The sequence below is a fragment of the Tachysurus vachellii genome, chromosome 9 (genome assembly GCF_030014155.1).
Source record: "Tachysurus vachellii isolate PV-2020 chromosome 9, HZAU_Pvac_v1, whole genome shotgun sequence".
In the NCBI taxonomy this organism is placed as follows: domain Eukaryota; kingdom Metazoa; phylum Chordata; class Actinopteri; order Siluriformes; family Bagridae; genus Tachysurus; species Tachysurus vachellii.
Genome location: NC_083468.1, coordinates 23,733,626 through 23,761,271, shown reverse-complemented (window position 1 = coordinate 23,761,271; position 27,646 = coordinate 23,733,626). Strand labels below are relative to the sequence as shown.

The window sequence follows — 27,646 nt, the reverse complement described above, 5'->3', positions numbered from 1 at the left end:
CATGTGTAACAGACCCAAGCTTCACGTATCTCTATATTTCTTGAAACAAATGTTTTAACACACTCTCAGTGCTCAATGGACAATGTGGGAATCTTCCATATCACAACAAAATCCTGACTGCAGGCAGAACAAAAAGAGATCATTTCAACTATCTGCAGAATAAACAGTAAAAAGAAAAGAAAGTCCCATCGGCTCCTGCTGTGTTGAATGAAAATTGATGATGTTCAGTAACATGGAGAAATCATGGAGCATCTGGTCAGTCAACTAATAACCAGCAGGGAGTTTAACGTTCGGTTAATGTGGATATGAACACATGGACTGTATTAGAGACAATAAGTGACAATGACTCCAGAGTTAATGTTAAAAATGATTACAATGCACAATAGACAGAATAGATATCATTTTGGTGGAGTTTACCAAAGACTATCACAGTTAACAGGAGAAAGAGAGAGAGAGAGAGAGAGAGAGAGAGAGAGAGAGAGAGAGAGAGAGAGAGAGAGATTTCCATTACACGATCATCTTTGTTTTTTTTGGAATCTTGCCCCTCAGTTAAACCAGTTTTGCCACCTCAGCTTTGGTGGCTGTGTTAAAATCAAGGAAATCCCCTAGAATAAAAACTGCTCCAATTCCACCCAGGCTCCTAATCCCTGGACTGGGTGTAAACAATGTGTTGAATCCCCCTTTAATGAAAAACAGTAAAGAAAGAAAGGTCCATAAATCCAGGAATGATGTGACATTGCTGTCCTGCATCTATCTGAACGTTAGACTACCTGGTTATCACAAACAAACGCCACTGAATTCACACTTGTAAGTCTAAATGAGTTGATATGTGTCTGAAAACATTGCTGTCCAGTCACATAGAGACACGAGGGTTTACTTCATCCTGTAATGGCACAACCAGGTCTGTGTGCTCCTGTAATTGTTCAGTGTGTGTGTGTGTGTGTGTGTGTGTGTGTGTGTGTGTGTGTGTGTGTGTGTGTGTGTGGGTGAAAGCGATACATAAGCCAGTTCCTCACAGGCAGACGGGCCATTGATTGTTTAACCGAGGCAGACTTTGTCGAGTTGTGGTATTGATAATTGTGCTACAGTCTGCATCTATTTCATTTATCCTTTTCAATAATGTATCAACAGGACAACAATCAGCCCCATGAGGGCATAAGAAAGTAAAAATCAAGTCAAATTTACAGGAGATATAATTATATAATTGAAACGCTACAAAAGTTCGACAAGATTGCAGAATTTATACGTTTCTATCAGCAAGAGGAAAACACACCTCAGCTCACCTCACATCATAGTGCTTGTACATTGTACGCCCAGACTTCCCTCTCCCCAGACACTTCCTCCAGCTCTTCCGGGGAATACCGAGGCGTTCCCAGGCCAGCCGAGAGACATAGTCCATCCAGCATGTCCTAGGTCTTCCACGGGGCCTCCTCCCGGTTAGAGCCAGATTCCGTGTGCGGGGATTGGGTCGCCGAGGCCCCCGCCTTCGACTGCCACCCAATCCACATTGCACCAGCCCCTTACGGTTCCTCCTGCAGGTGGTGGGTACACAGGAAATCGGCCCCACGTCACTTCTTCGGGCTGAGCCCGGCCGGGCCCCGTGGGGTAAGACCCGGCCACCAGGCGCTCGCATGCGAGCCCCAACCCCGGGCCTGGCTCCAGGGTGGGGCCCCGGTTGCGACATACCGGGCGACGTCACGGACCTTGCTTTTGACTTCTTCATAAGGGGGAATTGAACCGCTCTTTGTCTGGCCCGTCACCCAGGACCTGTTTGCCTTGGGAGACCCTACCAGGGGCAGAAAGCCCCAGACAACATAGCTCCTAGGATCATTCAGGCACGCAAACCCCACCACCACAATAAGGTGGCGGTTCGAGGAGGGGCAGTTTATGTAATTATACAGTATGGTTATTAATGGTGCTTGCAAAGCAACATTATTACTATTGTGCCGGACAAAACTTCGGCGTGTAACTTGTCCCGCAGCTTTTGTCCTAGACCCATGAATGACATGTCAAATCGACCGGCTCATTGAGGAGAGGTGTGCTATTACTTTTATAAGCGATCCGAGTACCGGTGCTTCCGGTACCGGGTCTCAAAGTGGCCTTTTTTCCCATAGACTCCCATTATAAATTTTGGAGGTTTATAACTCGACAAGCTTTCGAACTATCTACACCAAACTCGACCAGCTCCTTTAGGGTGATACTCTGAACAAACGTTTAAATTGGTGTACCGACTGGTCTTTCGGTTCTGCAGCAGCCCCGCCCCCAAAATATGCAAAATCAAAAAACTTTTTACAACATGGACATGTGACATATCAAAACACTCACAACAATGAGGGGAACATCCTCACAGGTATTCTGATGATGTCACGTGATGTCACGTGATGTCACGTGATGTCACGTGAAAATAAATAATTAGCACAACATGGACATGTGACATATCAAAACACTCAATGAGGAAAACTTCCTCAAGAATATTCAGATGACGTCACATGCTCGTCTCGACTAGCCTCCGGGATTTGCCACGTGCAAGCACCATTCACATTTTCTTCAGGAAATGTACGTTCTAGTTGTTTCCTGTAATTGTGTGCTCGGGTTTTCATCAGTAAACATCTGAAGACTTTAGCAGGAAGGAATTAGTGTTAATTCTGTAATGAACTCAGTAATGACTCTGACCTGTTAGTTCCTCAGGAGCTCTTGGTTGCTCAATTCTACTGGACTATAAACTGTTGTATAAAGGACATTATTTACATTGACATTATTTCTGTCCAGTGTCACTAAATGAGGATGAGGTTCACTTCTGAGTCTGTTTCCTCTCAAGGTTTCTTCCTCATATCATCTCAGGGAGGTTTTCCTCACCACCGTCACCTCAGGCTTGATCATTATGGATAGATGTTAGAGATCAATGGGTTTCATTTTAAACTTCTGTAATGCTGCTTAGAGATAATGTGAATTGTTAAAAGTCCTAAACAAATAAATTGAGTTGAATTAATTACTTGCTAGCCCTGTCTAAATAACTCCCTCTGGTTGCACTGTGTAACTCTCACTCATTTACACACTCACACACTTGCTCACTCACTCACACACTTACTCACAAACTCACTCACATACCCGCTCACACACTTGCTCACTCACTCACTTACTTACTTACTCGCTCGCTTACTCGCTCACCTATTTGCTCACAAACTCACTCACTCACTCACTCACTCACGCATTCACTCATTCACTCACTCACTCACACACTCACTCACACACTCACACACTCGCTCACTCACATATTTACTCACTCACTTACTCACTCACTCACTCACTCACACAATTACTCACTCACTCACTTACTCACTCACTCACACACTCACTCACACATTTACTCACACACTCTCTCACACACTCACTCACTCACACATTTACTCACACACTCACTCACTCACACACTCACTCACTCACTCACTCACACACTCACTCACACACTCACTCACACACTCACACACTCGCTCACTCACATATTTACTCACTCACTTACTCACTCACTCACTCACTCACACAATTACTCACTCACTCACTTACTCACTCACTCACTCACACACTCACTCACTCACTCACACACTCACTCACACATTTACTCACACACTCTCTCACACACTCACTCACTCACTCACTCACACATTTACTCACACACTCACTCACTCACTCACACACTCACTCACTCACTCACACACTCACTCACTCACTCACTCACTCACACATTTACTCACACACTCACACACTCACTCACTCACTCACTCACACACTCACTCACTCACTCACTCACACACTCACTCACTCACTCACTCATACACTCACTCACTCACTCACTCACACATTTACTCACACACTCACTCACTCACTCACTCACACACTCACTCACTCACTCACTCACACACTCACTCACTCACTCACACACTCACTCACTCACTCACTCACACATTTACTCACACACTCACTCACTCACTCACTTACTCACACACTCACTCACTCACTCACTCACTCACTCACACATTTACTCACACACTCACTCACTCACTCACTCACACATTTACTCACACACTCTCTCACACACTCACTCACTCACTCACTCACACACTCACTCACTCACTCACTCACTCACTCACTCACTCACTCACTCACTCACTCACTCACTCACTCACACACTCACTCACTCACACATTTACTCACACACTCACACACTCACTCACTCACTCACTCTTCAGTATTTCACTTTGCAGACTATTTAACAGTCTGAATGAATAAAACACTGATGGGGCAAACTCTGCTGTTACATTTATTACATTACAGTTTAGATTATTATGTTCACCACTGCAATTATTGCTGTTAATCTGATGAACTTTATTCTTCTCTGTTGGCATGAGTGCTTCAGACTCCTGCTGGGATCTAAAACCGTGTTTGAGTGAACATCTTTAGAGCTGCAGAATAATTCAGTAACCATCACACCTGGATGAACACACACATTTCTCAACACTGCAACGGTGTTTCCAGGAAGGAAAACACCCCTGAGATGATATGTAGAAGAAACCTGGAGGTTGTAAGCGTGCATTTTAGAGTTCTACAACCTGGAACTAAAACAAATTTAATTTACCAATAAAAATAGTTTCAAAAAGGCACTGTTGCTGTGAAAACCTCATTTGTTGTGCATTTTTTTCGGAATGACAAATGGATGCATTATGAAACCAAATATTTAGCTTATTGTCAGAAGTTATTGGGACAATCCCTGGCCAGGTCACTCGGGGACGCTGGTAAACGGTTTATATTATATATTATTGGGTTTATTCCCACGTGGGCGGTGTCACGTCCTTTCCTAACGTTTTCCTGCTTTTTCAACTGTCCCTTATTTTTAATTTAATTTACAAAAGTAAAAGAAAAAGTAAAGGAGAGGAGAGGTACATTAAACACAGGACAAATACAACATGATTAACAAAACATAACAAAACCAGGAAAATCTTAAACACATCCAATCGTAACGTGCAAACATGAAACAATGACTGGTGACCACAAAGACTACATAGCAAACTTATATAGAGCCATGCATCAAGGGAAAGGAAATGATGGTTGAAAAACAATAGGAAAGGGCGTGGCACCACCTACATGGGAATAAATACAATAATATATACATAAAACTTCTGCCAGCGCCCCCTAGTGATCACGCTAGGGATTCTCCCAATAACTCCTGACACTTTTTTTGTTTTTTTAAATTATTCAATACTTTGCCCCCTGGTGGAATACAACAGCTCTAAAAAAAAACCGTATATTCGTACACACTGAGCATACGTAAAACATTACAGTTATACCGTATGTGTAGCCATATCTCATACATTATACTCTCACTCTCTTACTCATTTTCTACCGCTTATCCGAACTACCTCGGGTCACGGGGAGCCTGTGCCTATCTCAGGCGTCATCAGGCATCAAGGCAGGATACACCCTGGACGGAGTGCCAACCCATCACAGGGCACACACACACACTCTCATTCACTCACACAATCACACACTTTGGACAATTTTCCAGAGATGCCAATCAACCTACCATGCATGTCTTTGGACCGGGGAAGAAACCGGAGTACCCGGAGGAAACCCCCGAGGCACGGGGAGAACATGCAAACTCCACACACACAAGGCGGAGGCGGGAATCGAACCCCCAACCCTGGAGGTGTGAGGCGAACGTGCTAACCACTAAGCCACCGTGCCCCCCTCATACATTATACTTCATATTAAATTACACTAGGCTGTGCCACATTAACTGCATACCGACTACATAGAAGCAGAACAAATCATACATAACTTATAGCATCAGTTTTACATATTTATTGATATGCATTGATATTAATGACTCTAATGAGCTCTTAGCAGTGTACAGTTTAGTGTTTAATCCTGTATATGAACAAAAAACACTACATATCGATATTAATTGTGAGTAAAGGAAGACCGTAATAGAATTTCACACGTCTACACGTATAAAAAGCTACAAAATGATATAAACATATTATGAAATGATGCACTGATTATACCATGATTACGGATTTGGCACAATAAAGATTTTTTGCCATGATGACTGGCTATATTATTTGATATATAGGGAACGACACAGCCATCATTAAGCTCCATCATGTCTGTAAAATGGTTGGTATAATTAAACTGACAACGTAACAGAAAGTTTCTTTATACATTGTGTAAAGTCCAACATAAAAGCGTAATTTCCAGCAGTGTCGAGTTTCCTTAATTTGATAAAACGAACTAGACGCTTTAATTCCCAACCCTACAGACAGTAGAGAAGAGCGGCTACAATGACACTCTCTCATGTGTTCAGACTGAATGATTTGCAGTGTGAAGACATCGTCTGGTGAGACAGGTGAGAGACTGCTTCAGGTGAGACACCAGTCAGAAAATGTCTGCCATATCGAGAGGGTACTGACTGTACGATGCTCCACATCACGGCACAGCAGAACAAGGCCATTTCATTATCCAGAATGACTTACAGTTCTCATTTATAGAGCTGAGCATTAGAATTAAGGCAATTGCTCAGGGGCACAGATTGGTGATCCTGGGATTCAAACTCACATCCTTCCAATCAGTAGTCCACCACCCTGGACTAGTAGATCTCCACCTATCCGACTTACTGTACCAACCTTACTCGGTTATTTAACCGATACACATCTCTACCAACCGGCCAAGTAAAATCTTCACACTGTGACATCATGCGGTGGAATGAACTTCCACTAATGGTCAGAATATCTGAGTCCCTGGCTGTCTTCAAACCACATGTAAAGACCTACATCTGTTTTTTAAATGTCTGTGTGTATTTCTTGCTGTATTTCCTCTCAACAGAGTCTTCAGACTGATGGTGTTTCTAATCCATGATGTAGTGAACCAGTATCCGGATTTATTCTTAGAGGCTTTACAGCACTTCTGTAAGTCACTCTGGAAAACAGTGTCTGATAAATTCCATAAACTGAGCTGATGTGTTTAAGCTATTTAAATGTCATTTGTACATCAGACATATAATCCATTTCATTTTTACATTTTTTAATCGATCTATTTATTTCTTTTTATCTATTAAATTGTAAAATTAGAGGTGTTCAGTCACAATTTCCTCTCTGCCACTGCACAAAGAAAGAAAAAAAATGGTCCGAATAACTCCCGTGAATACGAGTCTCAAATTCATCCTCGTCACTTTTGTTGAATCCTGGATGAAATTAGACGACGTCCGTAACTATAAGTCCATACTTAGTGTTCAAGGGGTTCCACAGTGATTCTGACCATGATAAAGTGGCTCCTGAAGAAGAATGAATGGATAAAATATTAGGCTCCTGCTGGCTCTTTCAGTGCTTGGACCCCTAGTTATCAACTCAATCTCAAATAAGTCCCATCATTCAACACTCTTAAAGAAAACAGAGTGAATTATACACCTCTGCACTTTATTTAAACTATTAAAATCTAATTAATCCGCACATTTATTTGAAAATACACTGCTCCTGACCTGTGGAACCAATCAGCTGCAGCCATACAAGAAACAGTTGGCAGAAAACTGGCAGAAAGTCAGTAGGTGTCATGCACCAGTAACAGCAACAGTAACACACTGATGTTAAAAGTAAACACTGATGTTAAAAGTAAGTTAAAAGTGTGTTTACTTGTAAAGGGATAGAAGGTGAAGGGGGTAAGAGAGCGAGGGAGAGATCAAACAGAAGGCAAAGAGCAAAAGCAGAGATGGTTCTTTCTTCTCCTTAAGCGCTGACCTCCACGCAGCTCTGAGCCTTTTATGAATTTATGAAATAATCATGAAAAAAATCACATGCTGCTCTTTCTCAGTTCACCCTGCCTGCAGCCATGATGGCACTTTGATCCAAATATAAAAGACACACACACGCACACACACATGCACACACACACACACTCACAGACACACACACACAAGAGCCATTATCCAAACCCGTCCTTGCACATACACACTTACAAGTACATCACCATATTTTCTTTTCATCCCAATTATAAACCCTGAAAATGGAAATATATTCTTATACTTTTGTGTTCATAAATCTGACAATGTTCACACACTCAGATTTGGAGGCATATAACGAGACAAGTATGTAAAGAAAAACTACTGGGATATTTTGTTGGCAATGTTTTTGCTCAGTTTAATGGTGTTAAACCTCCAATGGACCCAACTGGAACGGATAAAAACATGAAGCTGAATTAGCATTAGCCATCTTTAGCCAGCATTAGCCATCATTAGCCAGACACTTAGCCATCTTATCTATCTCATCTTATCAGCGAAGACAGCTAATGCTAGATATAGTTTAGCACTTTATCAATGGTCTGTTAATGATACTAGCATTTTGCCAGCTCTGACTGGTCGAAATGCCACATTGAGACTGGAACACCCTTTATAATAAAACTCATATTCTTATTTCTGTAGACTCATAACACCACGTATTAGCGTAGCTGACTACTAAACACTTAACCTTCATTTAGGCTCATTTATTTAAGCCTGTGTAACACTTCTAGAGTGAAATAATGAAAAATGTGTCGATTATTTCTTTTCTTTTCTTCAAATTCAATTAAAAAGTAAAGGGACTTACAAACACCATCAGCTCAGAGTACAAATCAAACAAAAGGACAAATAGCAGAACTATAAATTTTTGTTTAAAATTTTGCTAATAAGTTTTGTTTGTAGGACAATCTGGTTAATGCCATAATAACCTGAACCCTAAAGCTGCAGCTTTCTTCCTCCGAACGCACTTGATACGCTTTCTCATCTATTGCATCACAAAGCTAAGTGCTTTAACTACATGTTCTGTTGTCTGCACTACAGACTATTCACTATTTTCTGAAAATTCTTATTATAAAATTCTAAATATATACAGTATATACAGTAATATACAGACAGCATGCTAACCAGCACGGCATTAATAAAACATGTAAGCCTGCGAGGTTACATCTAGTCTGCATTAGCATGCCTAGCCAAGCGCTGTGCCTTTGATTTAGCATTCAGAGGGATGTCACTGTCACTTCTCTCTCGGTTGCCAGGTGCAGGCAGCTCAAGGGATTTTTTTTTTTGTGTGTGCTTTAGAGTTATATCCAGCTGAGCATTTCTCAGAAAATGTCATCACATCGTCTCAAGGACATGTCGCGAGTGCATGTGTGTGAAGAGACGCTCCTCTGATCCGTTTCTCATTTTCTATATGGGTTACAGACACAAATTTGCTCAAGGATAGATTTCAGATTATATACAAAAAATAATACAAAGGCACTATAAAATACTCGTATTTTTCATGATTTAAGTCATCGAGGTAAAGCTATAGCAGTGTATGATGATGGAAACGGCCTTGTGAAGGAGACGGATGACAGCAACAGTCTGTTCCTCATTGGACCCTATTAACCTACTTGCCAGTCATGCTACCAAACAGGAAATACTCTGATAAATGAGATCTAAACCAGGCCACACATTGTCTGTTGTATCCCAGGTGTGTTTTCACTCAATAAGGTCAATGACATCAAATTCTGCTCTCTGTAGAATTCCAAGAAACATATCCATGACCTGAGACAAACACACAGTGATCTTTCTCGATACTACACACAAAAAAAAATCTTTTTGCTTGCACAGATTTTACCGAAAACAACTGATGCCTGTATTTCCTACTCAGTGAGGAGTGAAGTCCCTTTCTAGAACCTTCCAACTGACTGTCCTTCAGTGATAGAACTTACTCCTAATTTGCACGGTGGCTTATCACGTTCGCTTAGAACGTTAGCACGTTCGCCTCACACCTCCAGGGTTGGGGGTTCGATTCCCGCCTCCGCCTTGTGTGTGTGGAGTTTGCATGTTCTCCCCGTGCCTCGGGGGTTTCCTCCGGGTACTCCGGTTTCCTCCCCCGGTCCAAAGACATGCATGGTAGGTTGATTGGCATCTCTGGAAAATTGTCCGTAGTGTGTGATTGCGTGAGTGAATGAGAGTGTGTGTGTGTGTGTGTGTGTGTGTGTGCCCTGCGATGGGTTGGCACTCCGTCCAGGGTGTATCCTGCCGTGATGCCCGATGACGCCTGAGATAGGCACAGGCTCCCCATGACCCGAGGTAGTTCGGATAAGCGGTAGAAAATGGGTGAGTGAGTGAGCTTCTGGGGGCAACAGAGATAAAAAAGAAAAAACAAGGGCCACAATGCATCAGAGCAACAATTAGCACCTGAGAACAACCAGGTGCCAAACTCTGTAGAGACCGTAACTCAGCTCAGGGTCGTACCATGGATCATGAGATGAACCAAGAGGTGGTTCACCTATTTTTCACCATGTTATTGCCCTGCATGAACCCAGAATCGAGTGCAAAATACTCTCAGTAATTTGTCAACAAAGTGAGGCACATCTTTGACCCTATTCTGTACATGACATTGTCAATCTCTAAGCAGAACAAATATCATCAGGTCTATGACAATGTGTAACCATGACAACACTACAATTATTCACACAGTTTGATGAAATTATTCATTCAGTTTGATGAAACTTGTCCTCAATAACAGGAGCTATAAACACACCAACCTTATTCTACCAACCGTTCTACCAGTCAGATCCATTCATTCTCTATTTAGTGACAGATTTTCACAGCTGGACACCAAAGTCAATCTGATGGACAATCTGATAAAAAACCTCAGCGATAAGAGATCTAACAATCTGTACATTCAAGTGCTTGTTTTAATATGTAAATTATCTTCTTTTATTGTCTTGTATGATGGATGGTCTACATATATAGACTACGAACTTGCACTATGTTTATCAGAACATCCTTGACGTTGCACTGGATGACAGAATCGGACAGAAGCGTGTGAGAAAGTATTGATTTTATATTACGGTGGCATGAAGCCTTGTTATTTGTGACCTCCTTTCCACTGTGGCAATATATAATAGACTGTAATACATACTTCACCCGATACAAAGGCTAACAATCTGCCATGCCGACTGTTTATGTGGCTCCATTTACAGACTTGTGTCCAAATATTTTTATTTAAAAGCCACATGAAGTGAAGGAAAGAACCGTTTATGCTGTTTGTATGTAAGGAACCCAGAAGCTGATCACACCAGTACTGGGCTTGAGGGAATCAAGATGGCTGCTAACTAAAGTAGTCCAGTAATGTAAAACTCATTAAATAAACACCACACACATGTAAAATCGCACTACAGTATAAAAATGTGTAAAACTGATCAAATACATGGAGTGTTAACTTCAGCATAGTTCAATCTCCCACATATTTTTCAGTATCACTAACGTCTGAAAGAACCGCAGCTATAAAATCCATGAAAGTATTTAAAAATCAAGTCGACTGAAGTAGTTCATAATTACGGATATTTGTGCTTTGATATTCTGAAAAAGAAAAATTAGTTTACAACTTCCAATCCTTCAAAAATTGGTCAGTGATCTTTGCTTTTAGTTAAATTATTAGTTACAAGGTAAAATGTATATTTACTCATTTAATGTCATTACTATATGTTTAACTTTAAATCCCAAAGCCGTATAATTAATGACACTTATTATCTAATGAGACAACAATTAAATAAGGAAGGAAATATGGCTGGGTGATGTTAAAACTCTTAAGTTATTTAATTTCCAGTAAAAGCACATATTTTATTGTTTAATATTAATAATCATACAATTCAATATTTTATTCTTCTTTCAACAATTTGCCAATGCAAACATTTCTAGTCAAAACTTGACTTCTATTGAAAACATGACTTTTTTTTAGTCATTTATAGTTATATTTAATGATGCAGAACATCCACAATACTAATGAGTTCCTGTTATCACTTGTATTACAGCAGCTATAAATATCTGTTTATTTTTCTTTCTCTAAAGTGATTAAGGAATAAAAATAAACAGAAAGGTTCTCTCCTCACAATAAAGCACATCTTTTGCAGAGGACTTGAGTAATGAGTGTTTTAATATAAACCTGGGGTTTGTCTTTGAGCTCGCTAATGTCACAGGTTCTGTAATAGAAAATTAATCCTCACTTTCTGACCAATCAGAATAAAGAATGAACTGTGGGACGAGTAAAAGTACAGAACAGGCTATAAATCCATCATATTAGAGTTTGTGAGACCTATTTTCCTCTCTATTAGTACCATGACTGCAGCAACGCTCCAACACCCTCCTGTTCTTCACTGCCATATTAAGCAGTAATCAGTTACAGTAATTGAGTTTGGTGTGTTCCAGCACCTCTGATGATCCACATCCGGCACCTGGTGCTCACGTCCTCATTCTGAGTTACAGTTTTAAGAGTTCTGCACAAGAGGAGATGAAAATAGGGAAACTTGACCTCTTTTTCTCCCTCTGTTTTCCATACACAGTGTTATCTGCTTTTCCAAAGCGCTTTATTCTCAAAGTGCTCACCAGATCTCGCCAGTCCTTCACTGCGTTTCTCAAAAATAATGAAAATAAAACTTAATTTTGCTGACGGATATAAAGTCATTAGTAGCTAGTATTTACTTTTTAATGAATCTCTGCAGGGGGGCACGGTGGATTAGTGGTTAGCACGTTCGCCTCACACCTCCAGGGATGGGGGTTCGATTCCCGCCTCCGCCTTGTGTGTGTGGAGTTTGCATGTTCTCCCTGTGCCTCGGGGGTTTCCTCCGGGTACTCCGGTTTCCTCCCCCGGTCCAAAGACATTGTCCGTAGTGTGTGATTGCGTGAGTGAATGAGTGTGTGTGTGTGTGTGCCCTGTGATGGGTTGGCACTCCGTCCAGGGTGTATCTTGCCTTGATGCCCGATGACGCCTGAGATAGGCACAGGCTCCCCGTGACCCGAGGTAGTTCAGATAAGCGGTAGAAAATGAATGAATCTCTGCATTGCCTTTTTTCCATAACCACTAATGTTTCATGAGAATAACATGAAAACACCACTAACTAAGAAATAGCAACACAATCCCTAAAACAAATGACTTTTTTTCAGTATAAAACAGTTCAGAAGTTTCATAGGGAGTTTAATTTAGTGGTCTTTTTATTTGCCTTAGTGGAGCATCACATGAAGTTTATCTAGACTTTATCTAGGAGGTTCCTCAGGACTGGGAACCTGTGCCATAAATCGCAAGGTGTTTGTTCTCTGCTGTGATGTTGCACAGTTAAACCGTGACCCACGTGCGTTGTGTGTTTATCAGGTTTACGTTATTGTTTCTCGGAACCGTGAGAGCTGAGATGGGGTTTGTTTTCCGACCACCGGTTATATGATATAAATAAAAACGGCACCGTTAAAACAAACAACTACAATTCATGTCAGATGCCACAATGATAAGGAGAGTTGTGATCTCATCACTGGTGCTGAGGAAACAGCTCCAGTTGGAAGTTTACCTGCGAGGTGTGAATGCCGGGCTGCGGGCTCGAGCTGGTGCGCGCGCTGTCCGGGATCGATGACTCGCGATGTTCAGCTTTTTCCCAATAAGATGCGATGTTAAATTCCCTCCTGTTTCTCTGCTCTATTCCACAAAGCGGGAAGACGATCGTGTTCCAGTGAGAACTGCACCGCTGCGCTCCCTGGGACACGCGCCACTGTTCCTCCTGCACGGGGCGCCACCGGGAACGTGAGGAAAACTGTCTGGAAGAAAAGATGCTGTTGTTTGGAATCACGTTCAGCTTCTGGTGAACACTGACAGGCAAAAACAAGCTGCCCCATAAACACACAACTCAAACTGCCGTTTACCTCCAGCACGGCCATCTTTATTCATCTCTCTCTCTCTCTCTCTCTCTCTCTCTCTCTCTCTCTTTGTGTCTCTCTCTCTCTCTCTCTCTCTCTCTCTCTCTCTCTTTGTCTCTCTCTCTCTCTCACTTTCTCTCTCTCTCTCATTCTCTCTCTCACTTTCTCTCTCTCACTCTCTCTGTGTCTCTCTCTCTCATTCTCTCTCTCTCTCTCTCTCTCTCTCTCTCTCTCTCTCTCTCTCTCTCTCTTTCTCTCTCTAAGTCTCGGTCTGAAACTGTGAACTTGCTATTTTGTAAAGGATCTATCTATCTATCTATCTATCTATCTATCTATCTATCTATCTATCTATCTATCTATCTATCTATCTATCTATCAAAAGATAATGACAGGATTAGCTGGACTCCCAAACCAGTCATCATTCAATACACTGCAATCCGGTGTTTCTTCATGTGAAGATGTTTTCTTCATACTTTATATTTTCAGCCCCCACAGTGGACTTCCCTCCCACTGTTTATGGTAAAAGTGAATGTGATGTTAAAGGGCGCTCTGACTGCAAGACCTGTATAAAAGGCTTTGCTAATAAGCTTCTGTCACTCCTGCACGTCTTCACCACCAAATGCCTTTCAAGGGCACAGTCCATCATCTTGGCTGCCTTGCAATTGGCTCATACACTTTACTCCTCTCTTCCCTCTGGCGAACGCTTCTGCAGCATCAAGACAAACACTACTAGCCTCAAAAACAGCTTCATCCTGCAGGCAGTAGGCCGAGAAAAATGTCCGTCTCTGTCCATGTGGCCATCTCTCTCCACGACCATCCTTGCAATTTATTAGATCAATACATCTCTTTCAACAGCCATTTTGGATATTTCATATGTTCTTACTATACAGTATAAATTTGTGCGATGCTGTATGTATGTATGTATTATTATTATCATTATGTATACTAATTTAAAGTATATTTATAATTTTTGTGTGAAATGTTTACTTGTTGAATTTTACAAGAATTTTATTGTATATAGATGCATAAAGCATCCCCTATTCATATAATATTAAAAAAAAATTACTTTTTATTTGTCAATTTCTCCATCATGATATAAAATAAAAAATGGCCCTAAAGGTTATTTATTTTGGGACATCTATTTTTGTTTATTGGCGTCTCGTATAGACCTGTGTTTAGGGTTTAGATGACTTCATTAATTGACTTACAATCATCACTTACAATTAGTGACTTACAATGATCACGTACAAACACACAGAGAGTTAAATTAACTACTTATAATAATTATAATGAAGTTTCCTTCCACTGTCCAGAAACAAACTGGTGTGAAATCCTTCTTAATATTTTAACATACAGATCATACAGTAATATACTGTACTTTAAAAGTAAGTTAAGGTGATATTATTGATAACTATACTGTCATTATCAAAGAAATACATGTGGAGAAACACAGGTGATTCATCACCTCAGCAGCTTTTAAATTAAAGAAAAGTTTCTTTTCAACCATTTTTCTATTCTAAAAGTTTTCCTTACAAACTTTATCAGCTGGACTCCATGCGCCCCCGTGTGGCCAGGAGCGGTTTTGCAGTGGTTTGCAATTTTCTCATACACAAGCTAAAGCTAACAAAAATTAGGAATAAAAGCAAAAGGAAAATCAAATCGAATTGTTGGTGAAATGTTGACTTTAAATACTATACTATACAGTTTAGTTTTGCGGATGCACTGATTATATCTCAGCACAGATTTATTACCTGCATGCTAACATGTAATAAAGACAAATTCAAAATTAAAAATATGAAATTTCTAGCATCTCCAGGGTATTTAATAAATGTAGAGGTAGTTGACAGCATTGAACAAAAAGTTTCCAGATAAACAGGACATCCTGTCTTCCATCATCTGTATAAGTGCTTCTATAAGCTGGAAGATCCCAGTTTCTGGTTTTTATTATAAAGTCACATGATTTTGACCTCAGGACAAACTTCAGAGATTATGTTCTGATTATATTCATTTAATTATCAACATATTTGCATTTCAAAATAATCGGATTATTCATCTGTTCATCCCTCTTCTGTATGTGCTTTATCCTGGTTATGGTGGATCTGGAGCTTATCCCAGGAGCACTGGGTGTGAGGCGAGACTACTGTACATCCTGTACGTCTTTACCTGTTCTTGCTATTTCAAACACACTAGTGTTTTGTAGGTGATGCTGGTTACCAGATGGTGGTAGTTATGGTACAAAAAAAATAAATAATAATCTATACCTTAATATGTGTATTCCAGGAAAAAAAAGGAGGAACAAATGAAATACATAATAAATAATAAATTGGTTATAAAGGACCCTTTGGTCAAGGTGCTATCAATGTTAACTAGATCTGTAAAGTTTGTTGTGACAAACATTGATGTTGGCTTTGATGAAGCAAGTATTCGCAAAGGCCGGTGCTTTATGGAGGCCAGTGGACATAAGGGACAGTTTTGCTTTTAGAAGCAAGTGGACAGAAAGCTAGGGTGCCAAAACATTTGGAGGCAAGTGGAGACAAGCATGTGACATCATCTGAATACTCTTGAGGAAGTTTCCCTCATTGGGCTGAGTGTTTTGATATGTCACATGTCCATGTTGTGCTAATTTTTGATTTTGCATATTTTGGGGCGGGGCTTCGGTACAACCGAAAGGCCAGTCGGTACACCAATTTAAAACTTTGTTCAGAGTATCACCCTAAAGGAGCTGGCCGAGTTTGGTGTAGATAGTTCGAAAGCTTGCCGAGTTATAAACCTCCAAATTTTATAATGGGAGTCTATGGGAAAAAAGGCCATTTTGAGACCCAGTACCGGAAGTACCGGTACTCAGATCGCTTATAAAAGTAATAGCAACAAACTTCAGACCAGGGTCTCTGAATTTGGTGCATGTGGCTCGAAAGCCCTAGGAGGAGTTACTATTGATAAATTTTTGTCTAAGCTTAAATAGGAAAACAGAATGTTGGCTTCTACAAAGCTACATAATAAAAGTTCATTGGTGCGGTTCATTACAGTTTGTTATTAAATGCTACAAGTTTAGAGTTGAAGCAGAGTTAATATTTGCCAGAAGATGGAGGTAGTAAAGATATGAGTATTGATATTGATATAAGTTTTGTAATTTGCGAATCAAGAATTTTAACTAAAAAACAAAACACTGCATTTTTTTCTTGTCCATTGCATATGCATAATTTCCCTAATGTGAACTAGTATGAAATCTATCATATTCACTATTAAACATGATCAGTTTGCTTATACATGGCCCTGAGTTTGAAACATTGGAGTTACAAGGTGTTATTTTCCGCGCCCCGTAAAACTAAGTGGTTTATTTCAGCTTTAAATCTTACAATCTGCTTAGCATAGGTGCTCTGATCAGTGCACTTCCTTTTACAAGCCCTGACACACTTTCCTATAGTGAACCTGGCACGTGTGTGCTTGCAGGACAACAGATGAACAAAGGACGTTTAGGATTTAAAGGATGTTGGCTAAAGCTAATTCACTGTTAGTGTAAGCCTGAACACTCTGCTTTATATCTGCTAGCACAGAATCACACTAATTTATCGTATCAGCTCGCTGGCAGACAAGCCAGGGACAGTCGGTATAAATGTGTGTTAGCATGGCTATGCTAACACACATTTATATGGTTATGAAAATGAAATGTTTATGTGAATAAACATTTTATGTTTCTATGTTTATGAAAATAAAAAGGACTGAAGGTGTGAATTGTTGATCAGATGATTTAAACGATGGAAGAAACAACATGCAACAGATATTGACAGATATTAGATGTTAGCTTCTCTTCAGCTAAAAAAAGTGTGTATATGTGTGTTGGCGTCTACAGGGGTTCAGTTTTTTAGGGTGATTTTAGGGCACAGTCGGGCCACAGGAGTCACACAGTTAAACATTAGACTCAGTGGGTCTCTCGAGCTTGTAGTAGTTTTGTCTACCAGATTTGAGAAACATTCTGTAACCTTGATTTATTCATTACTTTCTTCACACACACACACACACACACACACACACACACACACACACACACACACACACACACACACACACACACACATATATATGTATATATATACCGAATACCTCCATAGTACACCTGATTTGTATTATAAGTGACGACTAAATACATAAAAACATATCAGTTTAATTTATGTATAAAATTACAGTAACTCATCACCAGTGATACAGTTTGGAGCTGATTAATTGAGCTTGTTGTGCTAAAAGGTAGAATCAGATGAAGTTCCTCCAGAAGTCAATACAGCTGGAAGAACCATACAGCACAAGCAGAGCAGCACAGCTTTGGTAATCATCTGCTCACATCTCTAATCAGCTCTGTCACTAATCCTGCTCCTCTACAACGTCCTTCTGCTGGGATAGAGAGAGAGAGCGCTGAAAAGACCAGGGAGTGGGAGAGGACTCAAGAGAGACAGATGAATGGAAAAAAGTGTCAGAGTTTGTACATTTGACGATGAACAGGTTGCTTTTGTATTTGGGAAGAGAGTCTAGGAATATTGAATATTGACCTGCAGGTCACGTCTCAGCTTCATCTTCATTTCCCATGTTTACGGATCACCCCAGGTCTTAATACAGAGAGACCACAGAGCTCCTCAGCTGGACCTGAACCTTTTTTTCTTATTAGCTGGATGAACAGAGCCTGTATGGAGCACGGCAGCATAGCAGAGGACGCCTGTATCTCCACAGGGTAGGACACCTCTGAGCTACAGGAGAGAAAGAGAGAGAGAGAGTTAGAGAGAGAGAGAGAGAGAGAGAGAGAGAGAGAGAGAGAGAGAGAGAGAGAGTCATGTTGTGTAATATTTAATAGATTGAATTAAGATTTTTAAATTACATCTTGTAAAGAGCCACAGAGAAAAGAGAAAAAGAAATCACAACAGCACTTCTAGCTTTACAGTATTCATTTATTTCTTTTTTTCATTAGCAACAGTATTTGTTTTTATATTTTATTTATTCACAGTTTTTAATGCAGAGGTCAGGAGGAAGATGAACAGTTTTCATCGAATATAGAGTAATATAGAGGGTGTCAATACTTTTGGGCCATGTGCTTACGGTTGTGTGTGGTGTGTTTCTGTGTGTGTGTGTGTGTGTGTGTGTGTGTGTGTTGCCTGAGCTCATTAATGACTTTGGCAATAACAACATAGGGATATGGCCGGATTTAATCTAGTTCTTCACTCCAGCTTCGATGGCAGGGGGTTGTGTGATATATGTGACATTCACACGACATGCTGGGTTGCCTTACTGATATGTTTAAAGTTATTAATGTGGAAAACATCTGCTTATTTTTGCGCAGACTAAAAAAAGATTATATATTTCAAAAAATATTATGAATGTACTGAAGATTATCGATAAAGCATTAATGTAATAGTAGTGTAACATTAATAAATCTGCATATTTTTACTCATTTTATGCATGACTCTTTTGCAAAAAGAAAATCAAATCTAAAAAAGAGACATCTCTCTCTCTCTGTCGCTCTCTCTCTCTCTCTTTCTAGCTCCCTCTCTCTCTCTCTCTCTCTCTCTCTCTCTCTTTTCTGTCAATCACAGTAACTCTAGCAGTTTTGGGTCTGTGTGCATCTAAGAAAGACAGCAGACAGCATTTTGCTTCTCATGCCTCAGAGAAAGCATGTGTTAGCCTTCACCCTTACTGATAAGTACAGTAGCTGATGGAGATCTGGCTGGTTCGTGGGAAGTGACAGCTGAACAAATTCTTTCCTGCATGCTCTAATACCCTACATAAGCCTGCTCTATTACCCTACATAAGCCTGATTCTTTACCACAATTCAACACAATAACAACAGTGGCCTCCTTTTTTTTTTTTTTTTTTTTTTTTTTACATTTCTTTTTAACATTCAAAACTTTGGAGATTTATGACTCGGCAAGCAAGCTGCTTACACGGATGCTTGTGATCTAAGTGAATATTCATTTTAAAAAAATGAACGTATTGGTTGTATAATTATATGTTCTGAACTAATAAATTAACAAACCAAAGAAGTCAAAAGTTGAAGTAAAATTTGAGCCAAGTCGATTGAGACTAAGTACAGAGCTCTTAAAAAAGCCAAGCGAGTTTAAATTGATCACAAATAACTCCTGTTTTTTCTTTAAATGGTAGAATTGCCCTAGCAGTGTATGTAGATAGTGTGAATATGTTTAAACTAGATATCATTCAGTTTAAAATTTTATCTGATGATGCAAACATGCAACCTCAGTGTGTTTCCATTCACAATGAGCTTTCAGGCATAGCTGGTGGAGTTACTTAGATTGTAGATTGTACTGATTGTACTGATAATCTTCTTCTTCTTCTTCCTCTTCTTCTTCTTCTTCTTCTTCTTCTTCTTCTTCTTCTTTCCCCCCACTATGCAGTTTGGTAATGATGTCCACATTTAAGTGTAATGAGGTGCAAATGAGATACCAGGAAATAGAGTTAATAATGTTGGGATAGTTTGAAAAGTTTAAAACAGTCCTACTGAAGAATTCTGTATACTGTTCATATTCACGTTTGTTGGCAGCTGTAAAAAAAACAATTTATTTATTTTTTAAGTGGTTTTATATTTGCAGAATGATTGGTTTGGGCTTTTCTAATGTTTTTCAAAATCTAATAATTGTACAGAAAGAATTAAAATAATAACAAAAGAAATTATTATTAATAATAATAATAATAATAATAATAATAATAATAATAATAATAATAATAATAATAATAATCCAGCATAGACTCATAGAAAGCCCCCACCCCACCCAAACAAACAAACAAACAAACAAATAAATAAATAAATAAATAAATAAATAAATAAATAGATAGATAGATAGATAGATAGATAGATAGATAGATAGATAGATAGATAGATAGATAGATAGATAGATAAAGTCAAACCAAATAAGGAAGAAAAGTCAAACCAACACAGGAAGAAAAACAGGAAAGCCAAGTTCTTTTTCTGTTTTCGACTCTAAGAACTTCCATTTCCACTTCAACCCTTAATCGTGCTTGCTGTGTCAGAAAGTCGTTATCGCATTAAAAGAAGCTTTTTCCATTTGTATACTGAATCAGTTTATATTTTAACTCAGTGTTTATCATTTTATGATAAACCATACACCATTTTCCACACACCACACCAGCGAGATGGGAGAAATGACATGCAGAGCATCATGGACTCGCTTTCACACACTGATGTATTCAATGTATAGAACTCATTGAAACCCTGGGGACAATCTCTGCACACACAGTAACCTGAGCTGAGCGAACTACATTTGGATTTGGAAGTGATATAGTCAGGTTTATAACAGAAGAAATGTCCTGATCCACTCACCCACATAAATGATGAACGTGTGATAAAAATGGAAGTTACATTAAAGTAATAACTTCTGTTTTCACTTTTAAAATCTGGTTTGTTATAAACCTTTATTTTGTCCCTATGTTAAGATATTTGAGACTATAATCGTGTAGGGATTACTTTCGTGACCCGATCGTATTAGAGATGATCTAACATCTGTATGTTATAAACGTAAACATCTCAGACACAGAGCAGAAATGTCATAGCGACAAATTCTATCATTTCTGCCGCTACAGCATTTCTGCATTTCTTCACTTTCTCTGTATATATATACACACTGTGTCAGAGATGTTACCTCTATTATGATTGGTCACAAAATCTAATAATCTCTACACGATCTGATGTGTATCATCTTATTAACTCACTATCATTATTAAATATTATATACAATACATTTCTTCTCCTCTTCACCTTTCAGTCATTTTCTCCTCATAAAGAAAATCTTAATCCTTTTAAAGTCATCCTCACTACTACTAACACTTTTTAACCTTATGAGCTCTTTTAAGGGTTAAGATGCTTTATCAATAATTTTTATCTTTACTAGGATGTCCTCTTTAATTCTAACAGGAAACGCCCACATTTCTAAGAATTTCATTAGAATTTCATCACTAGGAGGAACTCTTTGCACTAAGAAAGTTCATGAACACTGGCCTTGGTTTGTATTTCTTCCCTCAATAGGATCTGATGAAAAATGATTTACATCCAAAACATCCAAAATCCTGATCCAGAATCTTGAACTAAGCAGAGCCTATTGATCAGTTCACCTACGAAAAAAAATTGGTAGTTCAGTAGCTCCAATGTTCTCAGCATGAACCAGCTCAGCTTTTTCCACAGATCCTATTTACTGAGTTACATCCATTCACATTTATGTAAATGATTGAGCTAAAGGCAACTCATCAGACCAGAGTCTAGCTACAGGGCTGACGATATTAACAGATGTCAGGGAATTGAAGTCAAACCAAAAATGTGCAACTAGAAGCAAAGCCGTGGAAGGTAAAATGGGAAACAAGGCATGACAGCAACAAAAACATGACAAGACTATACACAGAAACCTTAAACTAAATGCTGATTAGTGGAAACATGTGTGAGTACTTACAGTAGTGAGAGTGTGACATGCAGGGTCATGTGACTAACGTTTGTTCTCCTTTCCCAACAATTTGAAGTGTTTTATTTACAGCCATGGACTGTTGTCACGACTCAGTCATGTTAGATTCTTATCCTGTCTTTCTTAAGCTTCGGATTTCTCGTGCAAATGAACTGTAGTCAATTAAATGACTGTGACATAGTGTAATTTGTTCGGATTTGCTTAAGCCTTGAATGAGTAATCTAAGCAGCGTAATCCTGCCTGCACACAACAGGCACATAAATAGAAACTGGGACTCTAGACAGATTAACATATCAGTTCATCTTGACCAGCGAAGGCCCTGATTCTTAAGTTTGATGGACAGACAATGCAGCCAATCATAGGAAAGTGTAATGTGAGAATATTTTCCACACAGGAAAAAGCATGCTGCGTATCTTAGAGTTGTGAAAGACTTGTGAACGTGATCACACAACCTCTGCACGTGATCTTTTCATGTCTTTTTTTCACTTAGTCATCATGCTCTAATAAAATCCTTTCTTCCTTCCTTTTTTATTTTAAATAGATGTGTGGAGGATGTAACAACCCTGGACTCGGTTATGTATGAAATTCCACTGCAGAAAAAACGGGACAAACTGCCTTTTCAGGTAAATATTTAATTATGAAGTATAAAATGAAAAAAACAAAAAACAAAACACTTATACAGACAAAAATAAAGTAAAAGTTTTTATACCTTAACAACCTTATTCATTTTTATGCCCATGCTCATTTCTTCTGCTTTAATCTGTTCCAACATCTCCAGTGTTAAACCACACATTCTTCTAACCAGATCTGAAGACCAAGTGGGTCATAAACCTGTGTTAAGATTAATACTTTGTTGGACTTTTGCATTATGTATAGATGGCTCCATTATTTCCAGGGTTGGCCATCCATCCATCCATCCGTCCGTCTATCTGTCTATCCATCCATCCATCCATCCATCCATCCGTCTGTCTATCTGTCCATCCATCCATCCATCCATCCATCCATCCATCCATCCATCCGTCCATCCATCCGTCTGTCTATCTGTCCATCCATCCATCCATGCATCCGTCCGTCTATCTGTCTATCCATCCATCCATCCATCCGTCTGTCTATCTGTCCATCCATCCATCCATCCATCCGTCCATCCATCCGTCTGTCTATCTGTCCATCCATCCATCCATCCATCCATCCATCCGTCCGTCTATCTGTTTATCCATCCATCCATCCATCCATCCATCCATCCATCCATCCATCCATCCGTCCGTCTATCTGTCTATCCATCCATCCAGCCATCCATCCATCCGTCTATCTGTCCATCCATCCACCCATCCATCCATCCGTCCGTCTATCCATCCATCCATCCATCCATCCATCTGTCTGTCTATCTGTCCATCCATCCACCCACCCATCCATCCATCCATCCATCCATCCATCCATCCATCCATCCATCCGTCTATCCCTCCATCCATCCATCCATCCATCCATCCATCCATACATTTGTTCCCCCATCCATTTATCTTTCTGTCGGTCTGTACATTCTTCCATTCCCTCCATCCCTTCATCCATCCATCCATCCATCCTCCATCCATCTATCTATCTATCTATCTATCTATCTATCTATCTATCTATCTATCTATCTATCTATCTATCTATCTATCTATCATGATTTTAAAAAGAATATTTTATCCATCCCCGCAGATCTTTCCAGACCCGGTGGAGGTGGTGCTGCACCCAGAGGGAACTCTGGTATGTGTCCCTCAGGGGAAAGAGCGTCTTCCCTCCATCGTGGTGGAGCCAACAGACATCAGTGAGGTGGAGAGCGGCGAGCTGCGCTGGCCTCCGGAGCAGGGAGACTCTGAGGATGACGACCTGTTTTTGGAGCAGTGTATCCCGCCAGCTAACATTGCTGACTGGGGGGAGGAAGATGAGGATGAGTCCATCATCATCAGCAATCAGCCAAGCACCTCCCTGTTGGGTGTGTTTGATAGCTTCACATTACTACTGCAAACACCTACAACAAAATATCTCCATGCATGGCCAAGGTTTATGCAAATAATATTAATCATTGTAATAATTACAATTCTATTGTGTAAATAAAATAAAAAAGTAAAATATGTGTTAGGCAAGGTTGCCAACTCTCACGCAATTAACCCAACTCTCACGCTCTCACGCCACACCCCCATATTCTCACGCAGACTCGTGCAGCAGTGAAGGAAAACAAATCGCACCACATGATCTCTCAAAGCAACGCGCAGAGAGACCAGACAGTCAGTGTAGTGAGTTTTTTTTGTGACAATTGTGAGGGAAATACACAATTTATTCCCATAAACTGTGTAGTCAGCCGTTCTCCCTCCCATCTGCACCGTGTGAATTGTGAACGCAGGGAGGTCAGTGGGGTGCTCCGTGTCTCCGTCCAGTTTAGTCTAGTAACTAACAGGTCTATGCTGTTATATAGTTTATATAGAATTAAGTTAGCATTAGCAGAGTTGTTTGTTTTGCAGCACTGAGCAGTTATTTTACATAACTTTATCATAAAAAACAGTACAAAAGCATTTCCAGATGACAAATATCTGGACATGCCTAGTAGTTAATGTCATCTCTAATGACAATCAAGATGGCAGACTTGGAGCCATGCTTCAAGTGGGACCTGCATCCAAATCAATGATTAAGGCTGCAAAATCAGCCACCAGCACTTACAATAGAGCACATGTTAATCTGTGAACATGTTAATCTCATGTTAATCCTATTTCTGTAAAATGGTTGTGAAATTTAAATGTAATGTAAATCTCCTGGAGGGCACGGTGGCTTAGTGGTTAGCACGTTCGCCTCACACCTCCAGGGTTGGGGGTTCGATTCCGTCTCCGTCTTGTGTGTGTGGAGTTTGCATGTTCTCCCCGTGCCTCGGGGGTTTCCTCCGGGTACTCCGGTTTCCTCCCCCGGTCCAAAGACATGCATGGTAGGTTGATTGGCATCTCTGGAAAATTGTCCGTAGTGTGTGATTGTGTGAGTGAATGAGAGTGTGTGTGCATGTGCCCTGCGATGGGTTGGCACTCCGTCCAGGGTGTATCCTGCCTTGATGCCCGATGATGCCTGAGATAGGCACAGGCTCCCCGTGACCCGAGGTAGTTCGGATAAGCGGTAGAAAATGAGTGATTGAGTGAGTAAATCTCCCAAGAAATTTTGTATAGATACCAAATACTTGATACTAATTGACAATCAATATATACTTAATACACTTATGCTAATGCAAGGATTTTGTGTTTGTATTTTTTTCCACACCAAACTACGCCCCTCCATAAGCCCCGCCCCCCAAAATCTCACTCTAAGCTGAACTCAAAAGTTAGCAGCCCTGGTGTTAGGTCAATCCAGCTTTCATACTAAAATTACCACACAAAAAAAATGCTTTTCTTTCTGCTATCTTTTGATCTCTGTTATTCTTTACTTCCCTTAACAGAGCTTCAGACAGATGATTTCAGAGATAACACCCCAACACTTCTTCCTGAGAATGTTCCTGCATTAAACTGAACAACTGCATCACACTCCAGCCCTTGCCTTGGTCACAAAAACACATTTGGTCCAATTTAAAGAACTTTTTCTTAATTCTTTTTTTTTTAATTTTGTACTAAGTAAGCACCAGTAAACAATTCTGACTTCAGTCTTCAGTATTGCATTCTGAACGAGGAACTAATACAAGCCTTCCATGACATCAATCATCCTACTTGTGTGTCAGAGAACTGCGCAATTTGTGAGAACGGCACATATTCTGCGCATCACAGCAACTTCCATTTCCTGTTCCTCTTTCACTGACCTTTTTAATCTATGCAAGTCACCTGTCTTAGTAAATATGATAAAAAATAACTTTCTTTTTTCCTAAACACATGTTTTTCTGAATGAAATAATTCTGTTGTGTCAGAATTCGCTGAATGACAGAAAATCTGTTGTGTTTTACGGAACCGGCAACTCTAATAAGGACTTTAGCTTCATTAAAAAATAAAATAAATAATATTTGAATTCACTGTAAAGACAAATCCTAGCTAACTACCTATGTCCAATAAGTAGCTAGACAAAAATGTCTGTGCCAATAAATTAAATTCAGTTCAATTTTATTTGCAAAGCGCTTTTAACAATCAACAATAGTAAAAAAAAGAGATTATTGTTATACAGAAGTTCAAGATTAATATTAGACTTCTATTTAAATGTGTTTGTATTTATCCCTAATGAGCAAGTCTGAGGTGACTGAGACGACTACGGCAAGAATAAATCTTTTAGATGGAAGAGGAAGAGTGTTGTTATGAATAATGTCTTTTCTACAGTCAGATACAGTCTGACAATTGTGTATTGATTAGGAGGTTGTTGTAATTAAAGACCACATGGAGTTGGAATCTTCTCTTTAAATGTCCAAAATACTCATGGCATGAAATCCAACTGGAGCTGATACAATCTCCATGGGATCTGTAGAAAAAGAGAAACTAGCTTGCATATCCTTGTATTTTGTTAATTATGTTAACCACCATTTGACCACCAGGTAAATCATTTAGTTTATATGATTCTAATTAACTTATATTAGCTAGTTCATTTGCTATTAGCTTGCAAAAAGTTTGCTTGCTACTGTCGCTGCCACTAACAGGATTTAGCTTCCTTTCAGCTGTTGTTACACTTAGGTTCCTTTGGGCCTTTGCTACTATTAATGGACAAAAAAGGAAAATCAATTAATCAATCAATCAATCAATCAATCAATCAATCAATCAATCAATCAATCAGTCAACCAATCAATCTAACCTAAGTGTATGTAAAATGTGTGTTTTTTTTTTTTTTTAATAATTATAATAGAATTGTTGTAAACGTTAATAAAACCGTGAGACAAAATAGTTTCTGTGTGTACTTTGTGGTATTCGAATACCAGCATATTTTTTGTTTAGTGACTGTCTGACCTTGTTATAATTTCTGTGATACTATAGGAATAAAAACTCTAGCTCTGTTCACTTTTAATCTTGACACATAAAATAACCTTAACGGTAAGCCACAGTTTGAGTTTCCAAACAAAACAGTACACAAAAACTGATTGGTGCAAATGTGAACTGAGAAACACGCAGCACAGTGCAAGCATTTTGTGTAAGCAGTCATGAAGGACTGTTATGGTTACCAGCTACACAATGTCAGGTCTGGTAGCGTTAGCTTATTTTACTACATTCAGAGCTCGAGCCAATGGTAGAGAAATTGTCATTGCTGCTTTAATACATTTAATAGATTTGATTAATCAATTCTCCTTTTCTCCTTTTTTTATTTTATAGAAAACATATAAGTGAAATGTTGTTCTTCGTTTAATGAAAATCCAAAATTAGCTATTTTTTTATAGATTAATCACAATACAAGATAACTTTATGCTTTATTTAAGGAAATGAAAAAGGAAAGTGATGTGACATACGGCTAAGTACGGTGACCCGAACTCAGAATTTGTTCTCTGCAT

At 39.4% G+C, this 27,646-nt stretch overlaps 2 protein-coding genes across 2 annotated transcripts in view; one reads left to right on the top strand and one right to left on the bottom strand.

Annotated features, from left to right (window-relative positions):
* Positions 1-13,434, bottom strand: part of LOC132851424 (carbohydrate sulfotransferase 8-like) — an 88,614-nt gene extending 75,180 nt beyond the window's left edge. The window contains exon 1 of the mRNA XM_060878310.1: positions 13,372-13,434. The gene's annotated coding sequence lies outside the window, so the exon portion shown is untranslated. The remainder of the gene's footprint in view (positions 1-13,371) is intronic.
* A 4,695-nt stretch (positions 13,435-18,129) lies between these two features.
* lbhl (LBH regulator of WNT signaling pathway, like) lies at positions 18,130-27,033 on the top strand. Its single transcript, XM_060878309.1, has 4 exons — positions 18,130-18,434; positions 22,721-22,802; positions 23,878-24,154; positions 25,634-27,033. Exons 1-4 carry the CDS (start codon positions 18,376-18,378, stop codon positions 25,702-25,704), a joined length of 489 nt encoding a protein of 162 aa, XP_060734292.1. The 5' UTR covers positions 18,130-18,375; the 3' UTR covers positions 25,705-27,033.
* Positions 27,034-27,646: the final 613 nt, after the last annotated feature.